This window comes from Amblyomma americanum, chromosome 4 (genome assembly GCF_052857255.1).
Source record: "Amblyomma americanum isolate KBUSLIRL-KWMA chromosome 4, ASM5285725v1, whole genome shotgun sequence".
Taxonomy (NCBI): domain Eukaryota; kingdom Metazoa; phylum Arthropoda; class Arachnida; order Ixodida; family Ixodidae; genus Amblyomma; species Amblyomma americanum.
The window spans coordinates 201,109,247-201,131,332 of record NC_135500.1 but is presented as its reverse complement, the minus strand read 5'-3'; the positions used below and the strand labels follow the sequence as shown (position 1 = coordinate 201,131,332).

The following is a 22,086-nucleotide window of genomic DNA, read 5'->3' as shown; positions in this document are numbered from 1 at the left end:
TTGCATGTACTGTTTGAGTAACCGGCTCTGCATGATCACTCTCAGCCAACAGCAGCAGCAGCATACGCCGACGCTCAAGTACGCGGTCCTGGCGATGAGTGCGACCCCCTCGAGCCGCGGGAACGAGTTCAGCTTCCCGGTGTCGGAGAGTGGAAGCACCACGGACGGCTTCCTGCCAGAGAGCGGCAATCATGTGCCACTCACGAGTGGCTCCTCTCTGCGGGACCATGGAGACCTGAGGGACGCGGCACTCACCACCTGCGATCTGCTCTGCTTCGCCTTCCAGTGCGCCCGCGGAATGGAGTACCTTGCCTCGAGGAAGGTATGTGCGCGCGCAGTCCGCCCACTATAGAAAAACTTCTCTTGGGCACGAGCGCTTCATGATTGTTGGAAACGCGATTTCTGGCTAATCACGGGAGCCAATGAAAGGTATCTAGAACCTCGTCAAGTGACAGCGCTATTTCAGGGAGAGGCAGAGATAAAAAGATTCACAGGACGGTTACGGCTATGTAACGTGAGATTCAGCGATAGCTGTGTCGGCGTTTAGTTTTGGCAGGCGGCTGTTCCAAACAGAACTACCCGCAGGCTTAAGCGACAGATGTTGACCGTGACATAAGGTGACATCAGATGATGAGACACAATCAGACGCACACCATTAATAAGGGTCTTAACACATCCTACGTGGTGTCATGTGGGATGATAACCATACCCAGGTTGCCATGGTAACCATGAATGCTAACCATGGTAACGCACCCACCGGTTACGCCGACAGCGGACGATTACAACGCGCAAGCCAGAGATGGGCGTCTAACAGCTATCGCTGTAAAATGACGCGAGAGCTTCAAATTCTGTTAAAGCTATTAATCTGCGCACCAGTTATACCGACATTAAAATCTGTCGAACACAGATTGGTTGCACTTGCAATTTGTGATTTACTGAGACACTGTCTGTGTCACTTGTCGATGTACATGCAATACGGTGTATTTTTCCCTCATTAGTGCTGCTGACCTTGCCTCTAGGATGATATACGTGTGCGTGCAGTCCGCCTTCTATAAACATTTCGTGCATCTTACTCCTTCTCTCTTACACTGAGGATGATGGCAAAAGGCAGCAGCTCGATGTCGTATTCCTTTCAATACGCTTACATGGGCTCACCCGAAGTCTCAAAGAGCCCGATTGTTTCTGAGCGCAAGGTGACATCTATCAAAAGCCAACCATCTGATCATATGAGTGGCCCTTGTAGTCTGTTATTTGCACGTGGCACTCAGGCTATAGAGCCATGATGGACAACGGGGATGATGTCAGGGAGGCTTATAAATGATTCACAGTTAAAGCTTTGTTACTGGGGCCCATAATTTCCTTCCTTTCATGCATTTGTTGTCACATTAGACACCGATTACATAAAGCTTGTCGTACGCAACAATGCTGCATTAGCGGCTGGCGCCTTTGCTGTCGTCTCATTGGGTGTCGAGTCGCCTAGCAGTCTTGCTCTGGTCTGTCATATAATCAACTCGTGTGCAAATAGCTGTGTGACTTTGCACCCACAGAGCTTTCAAGAGGCAACGTAGGTGGCGTTCTGCTCTACCAAACAATTTTGGGCCTTTGTACACATTCATAACACATATGACAGAAATTTCAGCGATACGCTTGTTCTTGCGCGTCATTTCCGCTAAGTGGTAGCCCCAGCGACTGGTATTTTATAAAACAATGGCCTGCATGCTTCACTGCGGATTATTTCAGCCAGCCGGACGCTGTGGGGAGCGGTGTTTGTTTATGAACTTTTGCGTTTAGCTCATAGTGGCATCAAGTGCGAACAAGAATCTATGTGCACAGGCATTTTTAAAAGTGAAAGCATGAACATTCGATGACAAATGACTGAACGCATCTACTGATATGCGATATGAGTACTGGCTTAATTTGGAGGCTTATGCCTGGGCTTTTGTTAACAGTATTGTGTCAGCGTTTATTAAATAAGTTATGTTTCTCACGTGTACCATTATTTTGGTGTACTGTAGGCCTTTTTGGCAACTTCGTGGTTAGAGCAACGCAGAAAATGCTACGGCGTGTTCTAACATTGTACTAGAGCACAGCGAACCTACTTCAGCTCAGTCTAGCTCCTCTCTAAACAGTTTCATATTTTAGATACTTTAAGGTAACTCCATTGGTGAGCTTATTTATGCAAAGAGACAAGAAGTGGCCGGTAAACCGATAGAATCAAAAAGCTTCCCAGAACAGAGTTATTAAAAAAATTAAAGTACTATGCTTGGTATGCTATAGAGCAAAGATTCATGCAACACAGTAAATGTATTTGGGTGCGAATTTGTAACATGTATATGACTCACAAACATGAGCAAATCTAAGGTGAGCGCCGCATTATTAGCAGAGTATAGGAAACGGCAGCGAAAGCTGAAAAAGAAAATAAAATTAATGCTGAGCAGCATTTCTGATCATAGTTTACCTTCGCATAACCAAAATCTCTGCTTTTGTACTGTCATGATTCTCCCAGGAAAAGTCTTGCTTTTTTTTGCTTTCCTTGCAGTTGATTCACAGAGACTTGGCGGCGAGAAACGTCCTGTTGAGTGAAGAAAACGTCGTGAAAATCTGTGATTTCGGGCTCGCCAAGGACTGTTACAAGTACTCCAACTACATCAAGAAAGGAGATGTAAGTTCACAATTTTCAGCCATTCCTCACAAACGTTCTGTTCATTGTAAATCAATGCTGGGTTGAAATCGTAGTATGACAGCTGAGATAGTGCAGCAGGAGCGCTGTTGATTTGACGCTAGTTAAAATAAAGATTTCAAGCAACAATTTTTTGTTTGAGGAGAATTTGTGTAGCTTTAGAGCAACAAAGCGCAGATTGTGTTATAGTCAGATACAGGTGCAGAACGAAGCGGCTAATGACTCTCATATGAGGCTTTCCAACGAGCAGTGTTGACTCTGGGGTAAACCGCCTTACACCTGCTAGTGTGGTATCGCAGGTTCACCACTACGTCATGACAGTAGCTCTACACCATTGGTGGGAGGGCCTCCTTTGAGGGTTCTTGAGTTGAATATCACTATATTGGTGTATTTTATAGGGCCACATAACATTATTAACTGAGTTCAGATCTCTGTACGAATAGAAGTACACTCGAAACTTGTTATAACAAAATGATTTATGACGAAATAATGGACATAGCGAAGGAATGACGATTCCTCTTGGAAGCTCCGCCAACACTGGCTATAACGAAGCTACGGCTATAACGAAGTAATCGCTGCGCCCCTTTAACTTTGTTATAATGAGGTTAAACTGTACCTTACTTCGATATTCTGCTCACGCTCAGTATCTGTCATTGTGTGGTTGCTGAAATTGTGTGACAATGTAGTGCGTTTGTTGTGCTAGGCAGTTCTGTGGACACAAAATTTTTACTGTCACATCGAAATAAACTTGCCAGACTGCAGAGTTTAGAAAGTTTCTCTCTTTCATGACATTGGAAAAGGAGTCATGTGCTTCGGAAAAACATATCGAATATATGTGCAGGAAAATGCAATTGAGCTTTTGAGGCTTTTCGGATACTTAGAGAGGAGATAGGCTGTTTTTTTTTTCAACAGTTCTTTTTTTCTAAGGCCACGTTATGTCCGATTACCACACACAACCGTTTTAGTAGACTATCTTATTCAGTTATGCTTATCACTGCTATAATATAGTCTATAGTTTCGTTCACGGTTCTTACACACCAGCAGAGAGTTGGCAATAACTTGGCCTACCTCTTCGGCCCCTGTTTTTATGACCATGTCGCTGTTAGCTGATGCTGTCGTCATTTCTCCTTTTTTTTTTTTTGCTGCACACATCCTAGAAATCACAGTAATATTGAAGCTTCGTGTAAACGGCACCACAGGGTCGCATGCGATCGTGCATGTTTTTGATACAAGGTATCAGCTCAAAAGGGTATTAGTTAGGCCTGTGAGCACTTCAGACCACAGTAATCTAAGGAAATTAATATTCGATGTGTTGTTGAAAAAATACGCCTAAAACTACCAGAGACGATTGTTGTGAGATAGCACTGCCGACTGCGTGTATATGTATCAAAGTATGTTCGTTCTAAACATTCATTCCCCTACAGGAATCTAACAGCGCCACCTTATTTGTCGTTACAGGGCCTCCTACCTGTGAAATGGACTGCTATTGAGTCAATCATGGACAGAGTCTTCACGACAAAGAGCGATGTGTACGTTTCTCATGGCTTCACAACCCGAAAAGCTAGTTAAAGACATACTTTACGCAGAATGCATACGTCAGCCTAAGCCATATACTTCTTGCTTCGATGATTATCCAATAATGAATTTTTGAGCACTGCAGCAAGGCAGGGTTAGTTGGAGGTAAATAGAAGAGGCCTTTGGCCTGCAGTGGAATTAGCTGTACTGATGATGACAGTGATGAGGGTTGAGCCTGCACTTGCTGCTTTGCGCCTCTTGCTAGTATGGGCCACGTGAGTTCTTGATGTGATGACAGTTGGCCTGCTATGAAAAAGATTGTCAGAGCGAGTCCACTGGTAAAATAGTAGCTCATCATTTACCATCATGCTGAATTACAATGCGTTTCAGCCGCAAACTGTGGTGTTGAGGCTATGTGCATAGCCATGTACTGTGGATCCAGATTCACATTGTGCATTCTTATGTCTGACCGTTCGAACAGAATGTATCCGAGGGCACGTCGAAGCGCGTGCAAAAAATAGAAAGAAGAAAGGCCAACTACTGAAAATATAGCTGAACACGGTCTCGCAGTAGTCCTAAATTGTCTTGCTTGCCTGTGATTGCCATGAAATCAAGGACATAGGAATGATCTGTCATCTCATTCACAGGTGGTCTTACGGAGTGTTGCTGTGGGAGATGTTCTCCTTGGGGGGAAATCCATATCCTGGAGTTGTCATCGATGAGTCCTTCTATAAGAGGCTTAAGAACGGCTACCGGATGGAAAAGCCTGACTACGCACCCGACGATGTGTAAGCGCCAACATACTGTCAGATGTGCTAAACGCAGCAAAGACATTCTTGCCCAGAGGTTGCGCCTTAATACGTGACTTTCTTTTGCATGCAGGTACGAGATCATGCAGAGCTGCTGGCAGGCAGAGCCAAAGGAGCGGCCGGACTTCTCAACTTTGGTCACCCGCCTCGGTGACCTTCTGCAGGCCGGAGTGCGCGATGTAAGTTAGCTTCCAGTGACTACCTGCTCTTATTCACTGTTGTTACGTGAATCGCACCTAAATAAAACGCATGTCGTGGACTTAGCTGAGCAAAGACAGTTGTTTAGTGAAACTAAAAAAGCACAATAGTCCTGATTTTACTTTAACTGTCAGCGTTAAGAGTACTGTTCAGCGAAAAACCAGACGTCATCGTCGGCGTGAGTGAAAAATCCCCAAAGAAGCAACCTAGGTGGCCAATCTGGGTGGCAGGTGGGCCATCAGGCCTTGCCCATCGGATTGTGAACAAACTGCCCACCTTGGCAGGTGGCAGTTACATTAATTATTGGTCGGGAGAGGTTGCTCGGGAAGGGCAACCTGGGTCTCACAAGCTCCCACCGGCAGCTGTGTTTGAACCTGCCGGGCCGTGGTGCAAGGCTTAAGGCTTAACTGCTGCGCCACTACATTAGGGGTGGTATGAGGACTCCTAGTGATCTCTGAATGTAAAGTAGAGAATGACCAATTTCAGATATATGGACATTTACCCATTAACGCTATATATAGCGTGATACCCTTCAGGCCATACCACTTAACCTAAAGTATCTAAGTTCTGTGCTGCCAGCTTGGCCAGAACTGATGCATGCGGTGGTCAGATATTATTTTGACAATGTGTTTTTCTTGCGTAGAGTATGCGACCATTCCTTGTGATGCCATTTAAGAAAATTGTAGCAAGCAGAATATTCTAAGCAGGAAGAAATCACAATGAAATCAAAATGAACTAATGTCGTGCTTTCAAGCTTTGCACTTATTTCTACATCGGCTCTAGTCCTTAAGCGAAATCCTTTTCTTTGCAGTACTACATGGCCTTGAACGACCCCTACGCCAATGTGAACCATCTCATGAAGAACAACAACGACTACCTTGCCATGGGAAATAACAGTCCAAACCCGGATTACTTGGACATGAGGTCTGACAACGAAAACTACATCAACACGAGCCGCGCTGGCATTCAGGCGGGCTCGGAGCCGCACTACGCCAAGATGGCCACCACCACCACCGCCCCCAACGGCAGCGCTATTGCGAGGGACGGAATCGAAATGATGCCCATACTAGGCCATGGCGGCAGCACCCATGAGGATGACAAGGCTACAGCACCGACCTACATGAACGTCAATGGGCCGACGCTGCAACTGCGCCTCCCGGCCGGCAAGCGCCGGGATGCACCACCTCTTCTGCTGCCCCAACCGGGTGAAGCCATGGGAGACGCCAGGGCGTCGGACGACTTGAGCGAAGTGTGCGCCACGCCACCGCCCGCGTACAACCTGGTTGTGAGTGTCGATGGTAGTGGCGGCACCGAAGTGTGAGCGACGGCGGACCGCGTCTGGTTGGAGAAGGTGTCCTCAAGTTAGAGGAAGATGGGTATTGGGCTCAGAAAGCTTAAGCTCTCTTGCGCTTGAGCTATGCTGTTTCAGTGAGGGAGAGCTGAATATTCAGCAAGCATGCTGCCCCGTGTGACTCGAAGTTTCAGTTTAAAGGATACGACCATGTGACGCTTATGCGCAACATGACGAGCATGGACTCTTGTCAAACTTGTGTACATAGTGTTGTTATAGACTCTGTTTCTCGTTGATGTTGTGGCGTTTTCGTCCCCCTTACCTGTGTATTCATGGATGTGGCGCATTAATGCCACCGTCTACTCGTTCTATTTGTCGGTGTGCATGAATCTCTGGGCCAAATGTAGAGAGCCCTGTGGTTTGCATGGCGGGCACACTTGAGGCAGAATGTCCGGTCATGTCAGCAGTACGGGGGCAGCTTCTGTGCTGCTTGGATAATGTACGTCTAGGAACAGTGCTGGCCCAAGTACGTAACCACAGCGTCCCTATACAAAGCAGTTGATGGTTCCTGGAATATTACTGACGATGTGTTCTTGTAGTAATAGGCATGAATACATGAACGCTGTTATTTTGACCACGTGCCCTAACTTAAACTGAGTGCAAGCTCACTCCTATGTCTGTCATCCATACACTGTGTGTTCTTTGGAACATAGGAACGCGGACTCAATGGACCAAGTCATCCAAACACACACATAAAACGCCAGTTACATTCCACGCCTCAGCTGTCATGCTCAGTTCTTATTGCTGTCTCTGCATTATGTGACCACGATTTCACTTGTTTTAAGTCATGGCAAACCATAGCATGTTGATTGGACTGTAAATGTTCGTTGGGTGCATCGACGTTGAGCGAAGAGTACAACAGGAACAGTATTCGTGACTCATCTTCTCGTTCTGTTATACGTATCGATGAGACACTTTGTCACGCTTTCCTCTTTTGTTGTCAAGGTTGCATACACGTGGAAGTGCGATGAGATTTGTTGTTCCGCCTGCTCAACTGTGTACCTTTTTCCTTGCGGTGTGAGCTAGTCATTAAGTACAGCGCCCTGGAAAGCATTGTTATCTTATGTTGGCAACACTGACCTCTTGATGTTGACGCTGTACGCACAACAGGCTGAGAGGTGCCCTATGAAGAGAATATAATTTAATAATAAAAATATGCCACCTGTAACTGTTTTCTTTCACCTGCAGCATCCGTGGTTGAAATAGTGAAGCAGTGATGGAGCACCGAATGTTTTGAACGCCTGCAGTTAGATTCACGATTCCACGATATTGAACGATTTTTATTTCCCGCAGAAATATTTTTTTTACTCTGCTGATGGGGTAAACACTTATTGCGAGAAATAGTTGGAAAAGACCGAAACGTGGAAGATGTATCAAATAGCATCAGCTAATTGCAGTGCCGATGGGGCTGGGGACACGCTGATGAATTTTTGTCCAAGCTTGCTTAGTCGGCAATTACACTGTGTTTAATGCAGTCTCAGTACACCATTAACACTTAGAGATGTTTCTTGTGTGAGCGGAGAGCTTTCAGACTTGCTAATGTGCATGAGCTCAGTCGCTGACGGTTTCCGACGTCTGCACTGCAAAGCGGTTTCGGTGAACGGGACTCGCACTCTAGCTGTAAACATCATTTAGCGGTCATGTCAGCCCTGAACCAGCGACAGCCCTCCTTAGGTCTAAAACTGAGGCACAGGATCAGGAAAGCCTTAGTGCAAAATTGTAATATTCTGTCTACCAGCAATTGAAGTGTCCGGTGTGAACCTGCGTTATGCGGTTTTCACATGGATGGCGCATAGCTTCTTACCTTTGCTTGTCACATACTGTGTAGTCACCGAGAGTTCAAATTTTCAAATTTCGCACATTGAGCCGACTGCGCACTGCCAACCAAACCCAGAAGACAACTGCGACGCACGTGCAGCAGGCGTGATAGTAGAAGAGGCCTCCGTAGCCTCCAATGTGATCACGGAAGAAACCTGCAATAGACCCCCATGAGTGTGAGAGGATGATGATGTTAAAGGGACTATGCAACGAATAAAGAGTCGCTTGTAAATGTTGTCAATGCTTAGAAATGATGCTAGAAGCATTCACACCAAGTATGAGTCTTCGAAACTGAGCCGGCAATTTATTATGAATTTTTAAAAAACGTTTTTTTTTAATTCGCGGGCCGATTGGCGTGCTCGTAGTGTCCGATTTTGAAACTAAAATCGTGAAAAAAGACGTCACTCTACCCATGACGTAACCAGGCCACCACACGCTGTCATTCGCTGGAGCCACGGCAGCCACGACGTCACGGGCACACTTCCGGTAGCCGTGAAAATCGTCTGCTCGTGCCGCCGCGCGAGCCCCTCGAGCAAGCGCAAGCCAGGGCATTGCCTTCGCGCATATGGTTTCAATTTTCCTTTGCCGCCTCCTTCTGTCGGGAGTTCCGGAGTCACTCGCACGGCTCTTCGTGCGCACGCATAGGGCTCGATGCCGATCGCGGCCGTAAGAGCGAGCAGTCGCGCCTCGAGGTCGGGGTTTATTACTCCTAACTACAACAGATGATAAGCAAAGAAACCCGATGCGCGCCGCAGTCCAGGAAGGCGAAGAGACCGGAGAGATGTCGCCACGCCGCCGATGCTGCTGCTGGGGTGCTAGGAGCGACAACCGGAAGTCGCAAAGCGAACGCCATCTGATGACGTATTGATGGCGGGGCCCAGTCCCAGAGCTGTTTTCTTTATTTTTGTCTGGTGCCCCGCGTGTACGAGTTGAGGGGGGAGAGGAGGAGCGTAATTTTTAATCGTCTATACCTTCGCTGTTATTGATGCTAGCTCAAAAATTCTTGCGTTGGGGGGACGAGTGATGAAATGCCTATCTCTCGCCCGCTTTACGTAATCTCAATTAATTTATTGCATAGTCCCTTTAAGGGACCGCTAGACGTTATGAACTTTGCTTGTCGTAGTTAATCTATGCTAAGCACTCTCTCTTATTGCGTCGTGCTTTGTGGGCACGTATTGCAAGTGGTATATGAGGTGTAACGCCCCAAAGCCGTATACACCTGCTATGATGGGCGCCTAGTAAATTTTGGCCGGCTGAGGTTCTCTCACGTGCATTGACATCGCACAGCACACGGGCGCCTTTTGATGATGATTATGGATTTTTATGGCGCAACGGCATCTATGGCCAATGAGTGCCATGGCACAAGGTATTTTTCGACCTCTCACGGTGGGGTCAAAGACCCATTTCTCAAGCATTTCACTCTAATTAAGCCGAGCACCACACCAGGAGAAAGCTTGTACACATTGTATCACCGATGGGTACCCGGCGGCACTGGGGATAGAACCCCCCCAAGTAACGCAGAACGTTTATGCAACGTTGTGTCAAGTATGTTATCTGAATGTGCATACATTGAACCAACATTGGTTCGAGACATCTAGCCAACGTTTCTGAGTCCATATTTCGACAACATTTGTGAACAGATTACTTGCAGCATATAATACTGACGAGGCCAATGGTGCACCGGTAATGTAGTTTATGGAATCCTGCTGCTTCTCTGAGCCAAGTGAATACAGTGTAACTGGAGGATACTAAAGCAACATAAGCGTAGTGCTCGGAAAGACGCCTCCTTGAGAATTAGCATGTTCATTTTTATGGAATGCAGTTAGATAATTCTCGCACAAAGACAGCAGCGCGTAATAATACGGCTTTTTAAATAAAAGGTATTATCAATTCATGATCATGCTCACTTGTATTTCTAATTTTTTGCCATCAGAAGTTAAAAAACGCACGAAACTACTTCGCTTGATTGGTGAGCGTCACTGGCTCTAAAACCAGGGCCTCATGTGGGGAATATATAAGCTTGCTGAAATACACTCTCATACGTATGTGAGCGTAGCGCGGTGGCGTTTTCTTGTTCGTAATGTTGCTGTAGCATAGTGTTTCATGCATTATTGTTGTTCGCCGAGGAAGTGCTTGCTGTGCAAATTATGTTCGTGAATGCACTGTAAAAAATGAGCACGTTGCTTGCCATCGTTACTTTGAAAGGCTCTCTGCGCTTCACATTTGCAGCGGTCATTATTTGTTCACGTAGGACATGTGGGCGTAGGATTGCCCGACAGCCGACACACATTAAGAGGCTACGTTACTTTGTGTACTTTTTGTCAATCGAACGTCATAATAATGTCATGTCAACGTTACGCAAAAATTCCACTAACGTTATTGTTTAACGTTGCCTGGTGTTTATTTATTTATTTATTTATTTATTTATTTATTCAAAATACCCCCAAAGGCCCTCATTTGAGGGTATTACATGGGGGGGGGGGGGAGTAAGTACAAAGCATTGTTATAAGGTTAAAGATATTGCACTAAAATAAAAAGAAATCACAAAATATTAATCATAAATAGGCATTCACAGAAAGGGTCGCAACAATGCACATAACAGCAAAATTTGAGCATAAATAACAGCACCGCTAGAAAAAGAAAAATACAACACTGGAAAAGGTGCGCTGAAGTACAAAAAAAAATATAAAATAAAAAGAAGACAAGGCGGAAGAAAAGAACGCTCAAAAAATACCTTTTTAGTTGTTGAAACATGAGTGCATAAGATGTTGGAATTTATTTAGATCAGATTCAGTGGCAATTTCTGATGGCAAAGCGTTCCATTCGGTTATTGTGCGTGGTAAAAAGAATAGGCATAATGGAATGACTGGCAGTTAATGCGTTTAACTTTGTAAGGATGATCGCGACGTGGAAAGATAACTGGCGGTGGCAGAAAGAATTCATCATGAAGGGAAGGATGGTGATAAAGCTTGTGGAAAAGTGACAGACGGGAAATTTTTCGGCGCAGTGCTAAGTTATCTAACTCGGCTTTAGTCTTCAATGAGGTGACGCTGGTGTAACATGAAAAATCAGAAAAGATGAATCGCGCAGCACGGTTTTGCAGGGCTTCGATGTTACTGATGATATAATTCTGATGAGGATCCCAAATGGCAGACGCGTATTCGAGTTTCGGACGGATTAATGTGGTGTACGCTAGTTTTTTTACATGTGTCGCGGCCTCTTTTAAATTATGTTTGAGAAGTCCGAAAGTACGGTTAGCGGAGGCAAGAGTGAGATTAATATGATGATTCCATGATAAGTCGGATTGTAGGTTAATGCCAAGATACTTGTAACTTGTGGTGAATTCTACACTATTGTTATCAAGAAAGTAGGCGGTAGGAATACGTGGCTTGTTAGTGAAAGACATGAGCTTAGTTTTGGAAAGATTTAAAGGCAGTAACCAAAAAAAGTGACGTATTTCTTGCAATATTTTGCGTTACTTGGGCCGCACTTCCCGCATGCGAGGCGGATGCTCAACCACTTGGCCACCGCCGCGGTCACGGGCGCCTTTTGCGTTTTGCCTTCATCAAAATGCAGCCATTGCGGGCAGAACTTGATCACGGGTCCCCTTTCTTAACAGCGGAACGTAATAACCACTGAGCCACCACAATTGGTATGGCAATTGGTATGTGGGGTGTAAATCCCCAAAGCGGTGAACATGGGCTGTAATGGGGTGAGTGGTGGAGGGCTCTTGGTAAATTTCGGCCGCCTGAGGTTCTCTGACGTGCATTGACATCGCACAACACACGGGTGCCTTTTGTGTTTCACCTTCGACAAAATGCAACTGCCGCGGCCTGGACCGGTCCCCTTGCTCAGCAGCTGAACACCTTAAACACTGAGCCACCGCGGTTGGTATTATGTGGGTACGGTAGCGTACATTATTAAGCACACTTGAAAATAACTTTTCCTGGACGCCTGTTTTTACAAACATGGGAGTTCGAAACTGACAAAAGTTATTTGTTTAAGCAGTTAACCTAGACCACCGTAATCTAGATAAGCTCCATACTATGCCTTAAGAGTTGCTCACTGACTTGCCACTCACTGCAACGACCATGCAATAACTGGTGCATATTTGACTGTATAGTTGGGCCCCGATCATATATAGCGCTTCGTCCGATTAATTTCCATCCGCAATCTCTTACAGCTCTGAACTTCGGGGGGGGGGGGGGGGGGCTTCTGAAGAAGTTTTGCCATCACCATTAAAGTGAATTATGTCAGAACAGAAGCAAAAGCTTACCTGATCGGCTGATATCGGCACTGCATGGGTGGTATATACTTATGCCGAAGGGCTCACACAATGGTTCATCATGCTGCGCCGAGAAAAGTGCGCTGCGCTAACGTTAGTGCACATTTTGTTCGTGCTTAATTCGCCCCTCGGTAATCAAATTAAGCCGAAACTGACGCTTCTTACCGATCAGCAGCGGTCGCAGCAAGCAGGCTAGGCCGACGAGGCTGGAACCGGTGCCGAAGCAGACCGCGAAGTGCTGCGCACTCGTCACTTCCGAGAAGAGGACAGGGACCATAGACAGAGTTGAGCCGTTGCACCAGCCGGACACGACGGCGCACACCAGCAGCGAGTAGAAGGAGCGTCCGAGTGGCATCGACATCAGAGCTACAGACCAGCATAGCAGGCAGAGCGCAGTCCACGAGCACCGCGACAAGAACTTCCTGTCCGTCACCCATCCGGAGCCAAGTCGGGCCGCGACATCAGCGATTGAGTACACAGGCACCAAAAGAACGGCGTTCCACTTGGCAACACCGCAGTCCACGGCGAAGTCGATGATCACGGTCAAGTACGTCGCCATGTTGGTGAAGATAACCAGGTGAGTGAACGTCACCAGGTAAAATCGTGGGTTCAGAGCAAACGAGAAAGCGTGTTCGGTGTTTGATTTGCTGACTGGGCAAACAACTCGAAACCTGTTGGACGCCGTGCTCTTCCAGGCTGTTTCATCCTTCGGGCTGGCGTCACGAGTGGTGCCTTTCGGCGATTCTAGCGCGCAAGACGTGTTCTTTGACAACAGCTCAGAAAATCGTTCGTACTTCACGTGCTCTCTTTGTCGGTTTTCATGCACTCCGTCTATTTTCTGATACTTGTGATAAGCATTCACATTAACATCACAGGCGTCGTGCACTGCCTCTTTTTGATCGTGATCATGATCGTGGTAATTTTCAAAGTTTGGTGTGTTGCTTACTTTTTGCTTCGTAGAAAACAGTACCGAGGACCTCGGTACCTCCGGATCGCCGCATAGCAAAGCCGCGGGGACGGCGTTAAGCGTGATACCACCGCAGATGAGCAGCGCTCCTCTGAAGCCGAACTGGTCGAACAATAGCTGCAGCAGTGGCGGAAGAATGAATCCTCCCACCGACATACCGGCCAAGTTAAGACCAGACGCAGTGGCTAGGTACTTGATGAAATATTTGTTTACAGCCACCACGTTTAGTCTGATGCCACCGACGGCAATACCTGTCCGGAAAGAAAACATTCGTTAGATTGCGTTCTTCTCAGTGGTAATAATGTTTATGTGAAGGTGGTGCTAGGGTTCACAAGAGTATCGCTGACAACTGCTCTACTGTATCTCTATAGTTTAGGAAGGGTTACGTTTCCTACAATTACCTCGGAAGACCAGTGTCGTCTAAAATCACTACAAGCAGCGGGGCTACTAATTCGCTCAACGTTCAGAATCCATGCGCTTATCAATAGATTCGTTTCGTATTGATGGAATCGATAGGTTGCTGAATTCGGCGACGCTTGCATCACACGACATTTCACTTAGTTCTTGCTTCAAGTTCCGTAAAATGGCGGGTTCGTGGCAATACTTTCTTCGGTTAGGATGTGAGTGCGTACTTAAGTTGGCGCATTGGGGGCTCTACCTCAGGGCGCACCATGTTGAGGATGAGATTGCTGATACAGTTCGAGAGGAAGTCTTACACCTGATGCATGATTTTATCAGCCCGCGTTCGTTTCACGACATTTTACTTTGGGAAGAATTTTTCTTCAGAAATATACACTAAAAAGACATGCGTACCATGTAAAATACCGAGTACTATTATTAAAAACCGCAGGCCCGTAGTGAAGTAGCAGCATGACAGCGTGATGCCGCTGGCCGTACAGCAGAAGAGCAGGATGGTCCGGATGGTGGCATACTTGCTGAGGATACCACCCAGGAGACCTGCGCAAGTTTGCTATATTTGATGGAAAGATACGAGGTTTGCTTAAAGGATGATTTAAAGGATTAGATTCATAGCGATCAAGACGAAAAGCAAAGAATCCAGGAGAGCTTTGCTTTTTTTCTGTTTCTTCCTTTTGATGCACTGTGGCCTGGGCCCGTTTTACAAGCAACTTCGACCGTAACGTGAGTTGCGTATGTGCCTTCTGTGTTGAAATCCGACGCTCTTTTTCTCACGTTTTAGAACTTTAGTGTCATAAAAGTGCCACAAGAGTTGCATCGAATGCCCCAGATAATGTTCCAGTCGCACATGTGTAGTGGCTTGTTTACTCCTCACGAAGGCTGCACATTCATTAAACAAATTATAGCTCTTTTGTAGGTTCTTATGTGGTCGTCTCCTGCTTCTTACAGTTCGGATCACTATCGCGGACGAGAGTGGTTCCTATAGCGTTTTATGGTACAACATCCTGATACCTTGTGAAGGAAAAAAAATTCCGTTGTTTCGATAAGCTTCGGTTGTCAAGTGGGAAAAAGCTGTTCAACTGCTGAGAAATGGCGTCCTCAGCTCGATTCTTATCTTATCGGCCGCGTCCCAAGGTACATCAAGTCCTTTTACTACAACGTACCCCACTGACCAGAAGCTCTTTTGCAATGCGAAACAGCCAGGAGACGAAAAGCGAGCGAGTCATGGAGGTACACACGACGTACCCGTTGTTGCAATTGTTCCGAGCTGAAGGCGCTTATGTTGTTAAAACACACGCATTAAACTGTGAAACATACATGCATAAAATGAACTGTGAAAGATTCGTGCGCATTTGTCAGCCCGACCTCGTGAGCAATACCGAAATCCTTCCTCGACGTTTTTGATCACAAAGAAAGTGACAAGTATCACTGCGCCGCCTATTGGTCACACTCTCGCTACGGTCACGGGAGCCTTGGACTGACAACTTTTGCAACCGATGGCACCTAGAAGCTTAAATGGCAACTAATTGGTTCAGCACCAATTTTACATGTAACGATGTCGCAGTTTTTCATTAGCTTGTCCGACCGTACGTTCGCACCTCGCCACTACTTCGCGCAAAGATGCTGCGCAGCAAGAGAAGAACTGAACAGAGCCTGTCGCTAAGTTATCTAGCACATGGTTGCAATAAAGACGGTTACACAAAACCCGTACATAAAAACCTCTAAAATTAAGGAAACGAACCAACCGTCATAATAAGCTCTTGTCTTGCCCTCAAGGAGCGGTAACTATGCTACAGTTACATGCCCGAAGTGGTGGTCAGGTAATACAATCACCACAGGGCTAAAGATACAGGCTGTAGCTGTAGGAGCATAGCTCCTGGCCAAAACACTGTTGTCAAGTTATCTTCAATTTTTGCGATTTTTGCTGCTGCACCACTGCTGGTTTGCGTAACTGCACAGAACGCTCCTTAGCACCATTTGGCGTGGCTTCACCTGCGAGTAGATAGAAGGTGGAGGTGAGGCTCACGGGCCACGAGGCTTCCTCCCTCGTCACATGGAAGGTGTGTAAGATGTTCACGTAAACGACGCCAGCGGCACCGAGCAAAGGGTAGGAGAACATGCTTATCCAGAAGCAGGCTCCAGCCACGACCCAGCTCCGCGGTGAGTCCATGGCTGCCGATGTTCTGGTTCCTCCGCACCGGGAGACAGCGTCACGGAAGAGCCCGCGGAGGCGAGCCTTATACCACCGGTCGTTCTCACCTTTGATAGCGGATGGGAACGGCCATGAGTGTCTCAAAGTAATGCAGGCTCGTGGAGAACGAGCTGTCCTTATAATCTTGAGCAAGATAGGAGCAGCGTAGCGTGTCTTCCTTATCGAGCGCCTAGCTGATATGTGCGCGCCGCTGTGTGCGCACTTCCATGTGTTATGTCGCATGCGCTGATATCACGAACAAGCGATGTCAAGGCCAGCCTCACAGTGCAAAAACACAGTGCACAGTGCAACAGCAAGGTTTGAATTTGCTAGCAAGGAAGTGACCACACTAACAACTGCTTGGCTATTTCTGAAACTACTGCAAACACATTTTGTTGGTCATTGCGAACACTTTTTTTTATTCAGTCGTAACTACTGCGGAACCACGGCTATCACTTTCATGCCACCATCGTCTTGTTCCCGCCAAATCTTGAAAATAATAATAATAATAATAGTAATAATTGGTTTTGGGGGAAAGGAAATGGCGCAGTATCTGTCTCATATCGTTGGACACCTGAACCGCACCGTAAGAGAAGGGGGAAGGGAGGGAGTGAAAGAAGAAAGAGGTGCCGTAGTGGAGGGCTCCGGGATAATTCCGACCACCTGGGGATCTAACGTGCACTGACATCGATCGCACAGCACACGGGCGCCTTAGCGTTTTTCCTCCATAAAAACGCAGCCGCCGCGGTCGGGTTCGAACTCGGGAACTCCGGATCAGTAGTCAAGCGCCCTAACCACTGACCCACCGCGGCGGGTATCTCCTGTTTGTTTGGATCTACATTCCGAGGAATCTGACCGGTTCCCTTTCCAGAATGTGGCTTCCTTCGAGCAGGATTTCTACCTTCTCCGGGGTTTTCTTCCCTCTCTGGATTCTGAGGATCTCCGACTTTTCAGTGGAGCACGCCTGTCCTCTTTCTTTCACATACCCTTCCACACACGTCGCCGCTTCTTGTAAACTTCTCTCTCTTTGTCCTAGCGTTCCCTGGTTGGCCCATATTGTGATGTCCTCCGCACAGATTGCGAAGCCGATGTCCTCGATCTTTTCGAGCCTTCTTGCTAGTTCTATCATCGCTTCGTTGAAGAGTACCGGTGATATGACCGAGCCTTGCGGCGTGCCCTTGTTTGGCGTGATTTTTTCTCCTCTGAGCTCCCCGATTCCCACCGTGGCTGTCTTGTTGCCTAGGAAGGCCCTGGTGTAATCGTGGATCTTCTTTCCGCAGTTGGCGTTGTTGAGTCCCTCCATGATGGCGGCGTGGCCTACATTATCAAAAGCGCCTTTGACGTCTAGGGCCATGATAACGTTTTCGCCATTGTACGGGACTTGCGTTAAGACTTCTTATTTGATCTGAAGGAGGACGCCACGCGTGGACAGCTTTGCCCGGAAACCGAACATGCTGTTCGGGTAGTGCCCATTCTCTTCTAGGTGTTGCTGTAGTCGACGGGTGACTACCCGCTCTAAAAGTTTTTCCAGGCCCGACGTTAGCGATATCGGCCCGAGGTTTTCTATTTGGAGCTTCTTTCCGTCTTTGGGAATCATCACCACCGTGGCGTGTTTCCACTCCTCTGGTACCGTTCCTTTCTCCCAGTGCTCGTTGATGAATTGGGGCAGTTGGTCGACCGCTTCATCGCTGAGGTTTCTTATCATGCAGTTTCTGATTGTAAAAATCATCCTGTAAAAATCCCAATGGGATTGACAGTATCTGAAATAAATAAAATTCGGTCTGCACCGGCCGCGGTGTTGCGCGTAGCCGCCTTGTCCGCTGCATAGACCTCTTCTCTTGTTATGTGTCGGTCGAGGTGCGGGTCGTCTTCGCCTCTCTATTTCTTGTTGTAGGCGTCCGGTTTTTTCGTGCCGTATGCCCTTTGCTCTCTCCTTTTAAGGATCTCGTTGTCGTCACCCTCGAAGGTGTGGACGACCTCCTGGATTGCCTTGTTGCCCTCCGACCTGGTTTTGGTCGCGTCGATGATTATTCTCCACGTTTTGGCGGTACTGAGTGTGCCGTCCAGTTGGTCGCTGAAGTCGTCCCAGCTTCGCCTCGCGAAGAGGTTGGCATAACTCTCGACTACCTTCTGTAGTTCGCAGATCCTTTTCCTTAGCTTCTTATTGTGTCTCTGTGTCTTCAATTTCCTTGTTAGCCCTCTCTTGGCCTCCCACAGGTGGAGTACGTGGGAGTCGAATTCCGATGCTTCTTCTTTTCTTTTGACCTCTTGGGTGTACCTGGCCCTGATCTCCTGTAGCTGCTCGTTCCACTCCATGATCGGGCCGATGTCACCCTTTAGGTCTTTGCATGATTGCGTAAGTTCGTTCCAGTCCACGACCTTTGTGATTCCAATTTCCCTTTTCATCTTCTGGGGCTCGATTGTGGTTCTGAGTATATAGTGGTCGCTTCCTAGGCTTTCCAGGAGGTTGTCCCATTCCACGCCACGCGTGTTTTTGACGAAAGTTAGATCTGGACAGGTGTCCGGGCTCACGCTGTTGCCGGTCCTCGTGGGCTGGCTGTCGTCCGTCAACAGTGTACATCCCGTGCTTTACGCTGCATCGTCGATCTGCTTTCCCTTCTTGCTGTCTTTCTTGTATCCCCGTCTCTGGCCACAGGCGTTGAAGTCGCCTAGGATTACAAGGGCGTTGCTCTTTGCCAATCTGCTCGCTCCCACAAAAAGCTTGGAGAAGTCTCCATCTCTTTGTTTCGGCGGGCTATAAACGTTAACGACAAAGATGCTATTCCCTTTCTTTTTGGAAATTATTTCAGTTATTACGTGCTCTAGCTTGGTGTCTGGAATTTCATCGTGTTCTATGGTGGTAATTTTCTTACTAATTAGGGTAGCTGTGCGTCCATTCTCCTGGCAATCATGGCCCCTCAAGGTTGGGGTTATGTTGGTCTCTTGTAGAGCTATTATGTCGGGTTGCTTCCCTTGTCTTTCTATGAATTTTTGCAAGAACCCTGCTTTCGCCTGTAGCCGCTGCAGTTCCACTGCCAAAACTCTATTTCTTTGTGTCCCCCCATGATTAATCATTGTTTTGGCCGTTGTCCTCACTTTCAATTCTGAACCTTCTTTCGTTGAAGAGTCGGTCCCTGGCTTCGCTCATTATTATTTGGGTATTTTGGTTCTTGACATAGCTTTTGCAGTTTTGCTCTACTATGCCCACTCTCTGTTCTATGGTTGCTGCCCCGTTTACCATTACATCGTTTGCTTGCTCGATCCTCTCGAGATTCTCGTGCATTTTTGCAGTTTGCTCCATCATGTATTGCATGAAGTTCTCTAATTTATCTTGGGATATGGACCTTGCCCCATTGCTGGGGCCTGGGCCGTTCCCTTCCTTTGCTCCTCCAACGTTTTCACGACCCTATCTTCTCTTGGAACAGCCTGTTTTGCTCATTGGCTTGCTTAATTTGTTTCCTGAGCCGCCTATTCTCTTTCTCGAATTTCTCCTCTATCCCTTTAATTTTAGCCGTGTCGGGCTGCAGTGTTTTTGGAGGTCCCGCTTCGTAGCTCACCTTTTCGTTGCTGTTCTCCATTTTTCCCTGGCCCGCCTGCGCCTCCGGTGCCTTGGCCTCCAGTGGTGGGGAGGACTTGTCCCTGCCCCTGCTCTGGGCCCTGGTCCTGGACTTGCTTCTACTGCGCTGACCCCCAGGCTGCTTGCGTTCATCTCCTCCGGAATCGCCTTGCCCTTGTCCCGTCGTCCTCGGCTTTGACTTCGGCATCTGCTCCACGCTCATTTCTTTTCTTCACTGCCGCCTCGCAGCTCTTCTAGTTTCTTTAGCTTCATGGTGCACTCTCTCGTTCCTGTGACCTGGTCCCCGCGGCAGGCCAGGCACTTGGCTGTGCATTCGTGCTGCTCCTCCGGGCTCTTCTGTCCGCAAGTTCTGCAGACCTTGGCCTCGGGCGTGGGACATACGTCCGAGCGATCGATGCCCAAGTTCCCCGAAGTTGTAGCAGACCTGCCTGGTTGATCTGTATGGGTGCGCACAGCGCACAGCACACGGGCGCCTTAGCGTTTTTGCTCCGTAAAAACATGACAGCTGCAGTAACTGCATCACTTCTTGGTGGACACCTGAACCGCGCCGTGATGGAAGGTAGGAAGGTGAGAGAAAAAAGAGGTGCCCTAGTGGAGGGCCGCGGAGTAATTTCGACTATCTAACCCGCCGCGGTGGCTCAGTGGTTAGAGCGTTCGGCTACTGATCCGGAGTTCCCGGTATCGAACCCGACCGCGGCTGCTGCGTTTTTATGGAGGCAAAACGCTAAGGCGCCCGTGTGCTGTGCGATGTCAGTGCACGTTAAAGATCCCCAGGTGGTCGAAATTATTCCGGAGCCCTCCACTATAGAACCTCCCTCCCTTTCTTCTTTCACTCCCTCCTTTATCTCTTCTCTTACTGCGCGGTTCATGTGTCCAAAGATATATGAGACAGATACTGCACCATTTCCTTTGCCTGAAAACCAATTAATAAAAAAAAGTTTTATAGGAAAGAGAAAGGTGAAACGTTTTTTTTCCGAAACACCCCATCATAGAAATTACATTTACCCCTGCTAAATATACTTAAATTATACACAGAGCGTAGTTGCATGCGATGTTGCCTTTGCCCGCATACGTCCACATGTATGTCAGTGAAATTAGAAAATGCTGAACAATATCGGGTAGGTATTAGTTCTTGAATAGGTAACGGTATGATACGGAGCTTCGTCGACCTACCGCGATACCTCTGGGACTTTATGTCGTTTTGAGCTCGCCGCGCTAGATCAGTGGCTTTGGCGTTCGACCTCTAATCACAAGGTCGCGGGTTCGATCCCAGCCGCGGCGGCCATATTTCGATGGAGGCTAAACACAAGAACGCCCCTGTGTTTTTGCGATGCCAGCGCGCGCTAAAGAACCCGGGGTGGTCCGAATTTATCCAGAGGCCTCCACTGCGTCTCTTGTAGCCCATGTGTTGTTTCGGAACGTTACGCATCACAATATACACTTTTCTTTTTCGCATTTGGCTGCTGGACCGAAGGTCGCGGGACCGACTCCCGACCGTGGAGACCGAATTTCGATAAAAGGCGAAATGCAAAGATGCCCGCGCGCTTTGCGGTGTCAGCCCATTAAAGACCCCCAGGTGGTCGAAATTAATACAGAACCCTCCGCGTCTCTGATAGGCCACCTGAATCCTCGGGACATGAAACCCCACAAACAACCACAAAACTTTATGGGCTACTTAGATAGGAAGAGATAAAGTTGCTGCTGGCAGCATGGTGTAATAAATGTGATAACACTGCATGACGCAGACTGAAGGCAGATAGTCTGCTGCGTGATATCCAGGGCGGTAGACGGAGAAAAAAGCGCTGACGGTGAAAAAGATTACGGGCATCGCAAGAAACGTCCTGAATCGTAAAACAGCGCACCATGTATAAAAGGAACAAAAAAAATCGACCATATTAGGCTCCTCCTGAGCCATTCTCGCCATAAAGCAACGCCATAATTAAGCGCTGAATTCCTTGGACAGCGGGCGCTCGTGCTAGTCATTTTCGTGCTGGAAAGATGAGCCCCTTGCGGAAACATAAATGGGGAGAGGTGAAGCTGCTCCACAGTTACTCGAGTGATGAGGCGCTATCTCGAGAGCTCGCTCACCACTTGGTTGCTGTAAAATCGCGCTCTTTGGTGCCATAATTATGCAGATATTTTCAGCTATAGTGCCGAACTGCGAGTAGTTTAGTTTATTGCGTGCTTCCTGAAAGCCAGATATTATGACGGTTCAACCTTCTCAAGCTCATGCATTGCTGCATCCGCCGTGCATGTTAAGGCTGGGATATGTGCTACG

The 22,086-nt window shown here is 47.6% G+C and overlaps 2 protein-coding genes across 4 annotated transcripts in view; one reads left to right on the top strand and one right to left on the bottom strand.

Moving 5' to 3' along the window:
* Positions 1-7,709, top strand: part of LOC144129064 (vascular endothelial growth factor receptor 1-like) — a 90,208-nt gene extending 82,499 nt beyond the window's left edge. For both annotated transcript variants that reach the window (XM_077662953.1, XM_077662952.1), the window contains exons 17-22: positions 46-322; positions 2,540-2,662; positions 4,139-4,209; positions 4,843-4,983; positions 5,078-5,183; positions 6,014-7,709. In XM_077662953.1, coding sequence (XP_077519079.1) covers positions 46-322; positions 2,540-2,662; positions 4,139-4,209; positions 4,843-4,983; positions 5,078-5,183; positions 6,014-6,523 — 1,228 coding nt within the window. In that variant the 3' untranslated portion in view covers positions 6,524-7,709. The remainder of the gene's footprint in view (positions 1-45; positions 323-2,539; positions 2,663-4,138; positions 4,210-4,842; positions 4,984-5,077; positions 5,184-6,013) is intronic.
* On the bottom strand, positions 249-16,293 carry LOC144129068 (monocarboxylate transporter 12-like). Of its 2 annotated transcripts, XR_013313860.1 has the most exons (6): positions 16,033-16,293; positions 14,437-14,580; positions 12,822-13,874; positions 8,358-8,526; positions 2,459-2,572; positions 249-2,406 (listed from the first exon to the last, which is right to left on the bottom strand). XR_013313860.1 is itself a non-coding variant. In XM_077662957.1 (5 exons), the coding sequence occupies exons 1-4, from the start codon at positions 16,208-16,210 to the stop codon at positions 8,393-8,395; spliced, it is 1,509 nt and encodes a 502-aa protein (XP_077519083.1). In that variant the 5' UTR covers positions 16,211-16,293; the 3' UTR covers positions 249-2,572; positions 8,358-8,392. The 2 variants fall into 2 exon arrangements, 1 of the variants encoding a protein (XP_077519083.1); XM_077662957.1 differs by having other exon boundaries at positions 249-2,572.
* Between the last annotated feature and the right edge of the window lie 5,793 nt (positions 16,294-22,086).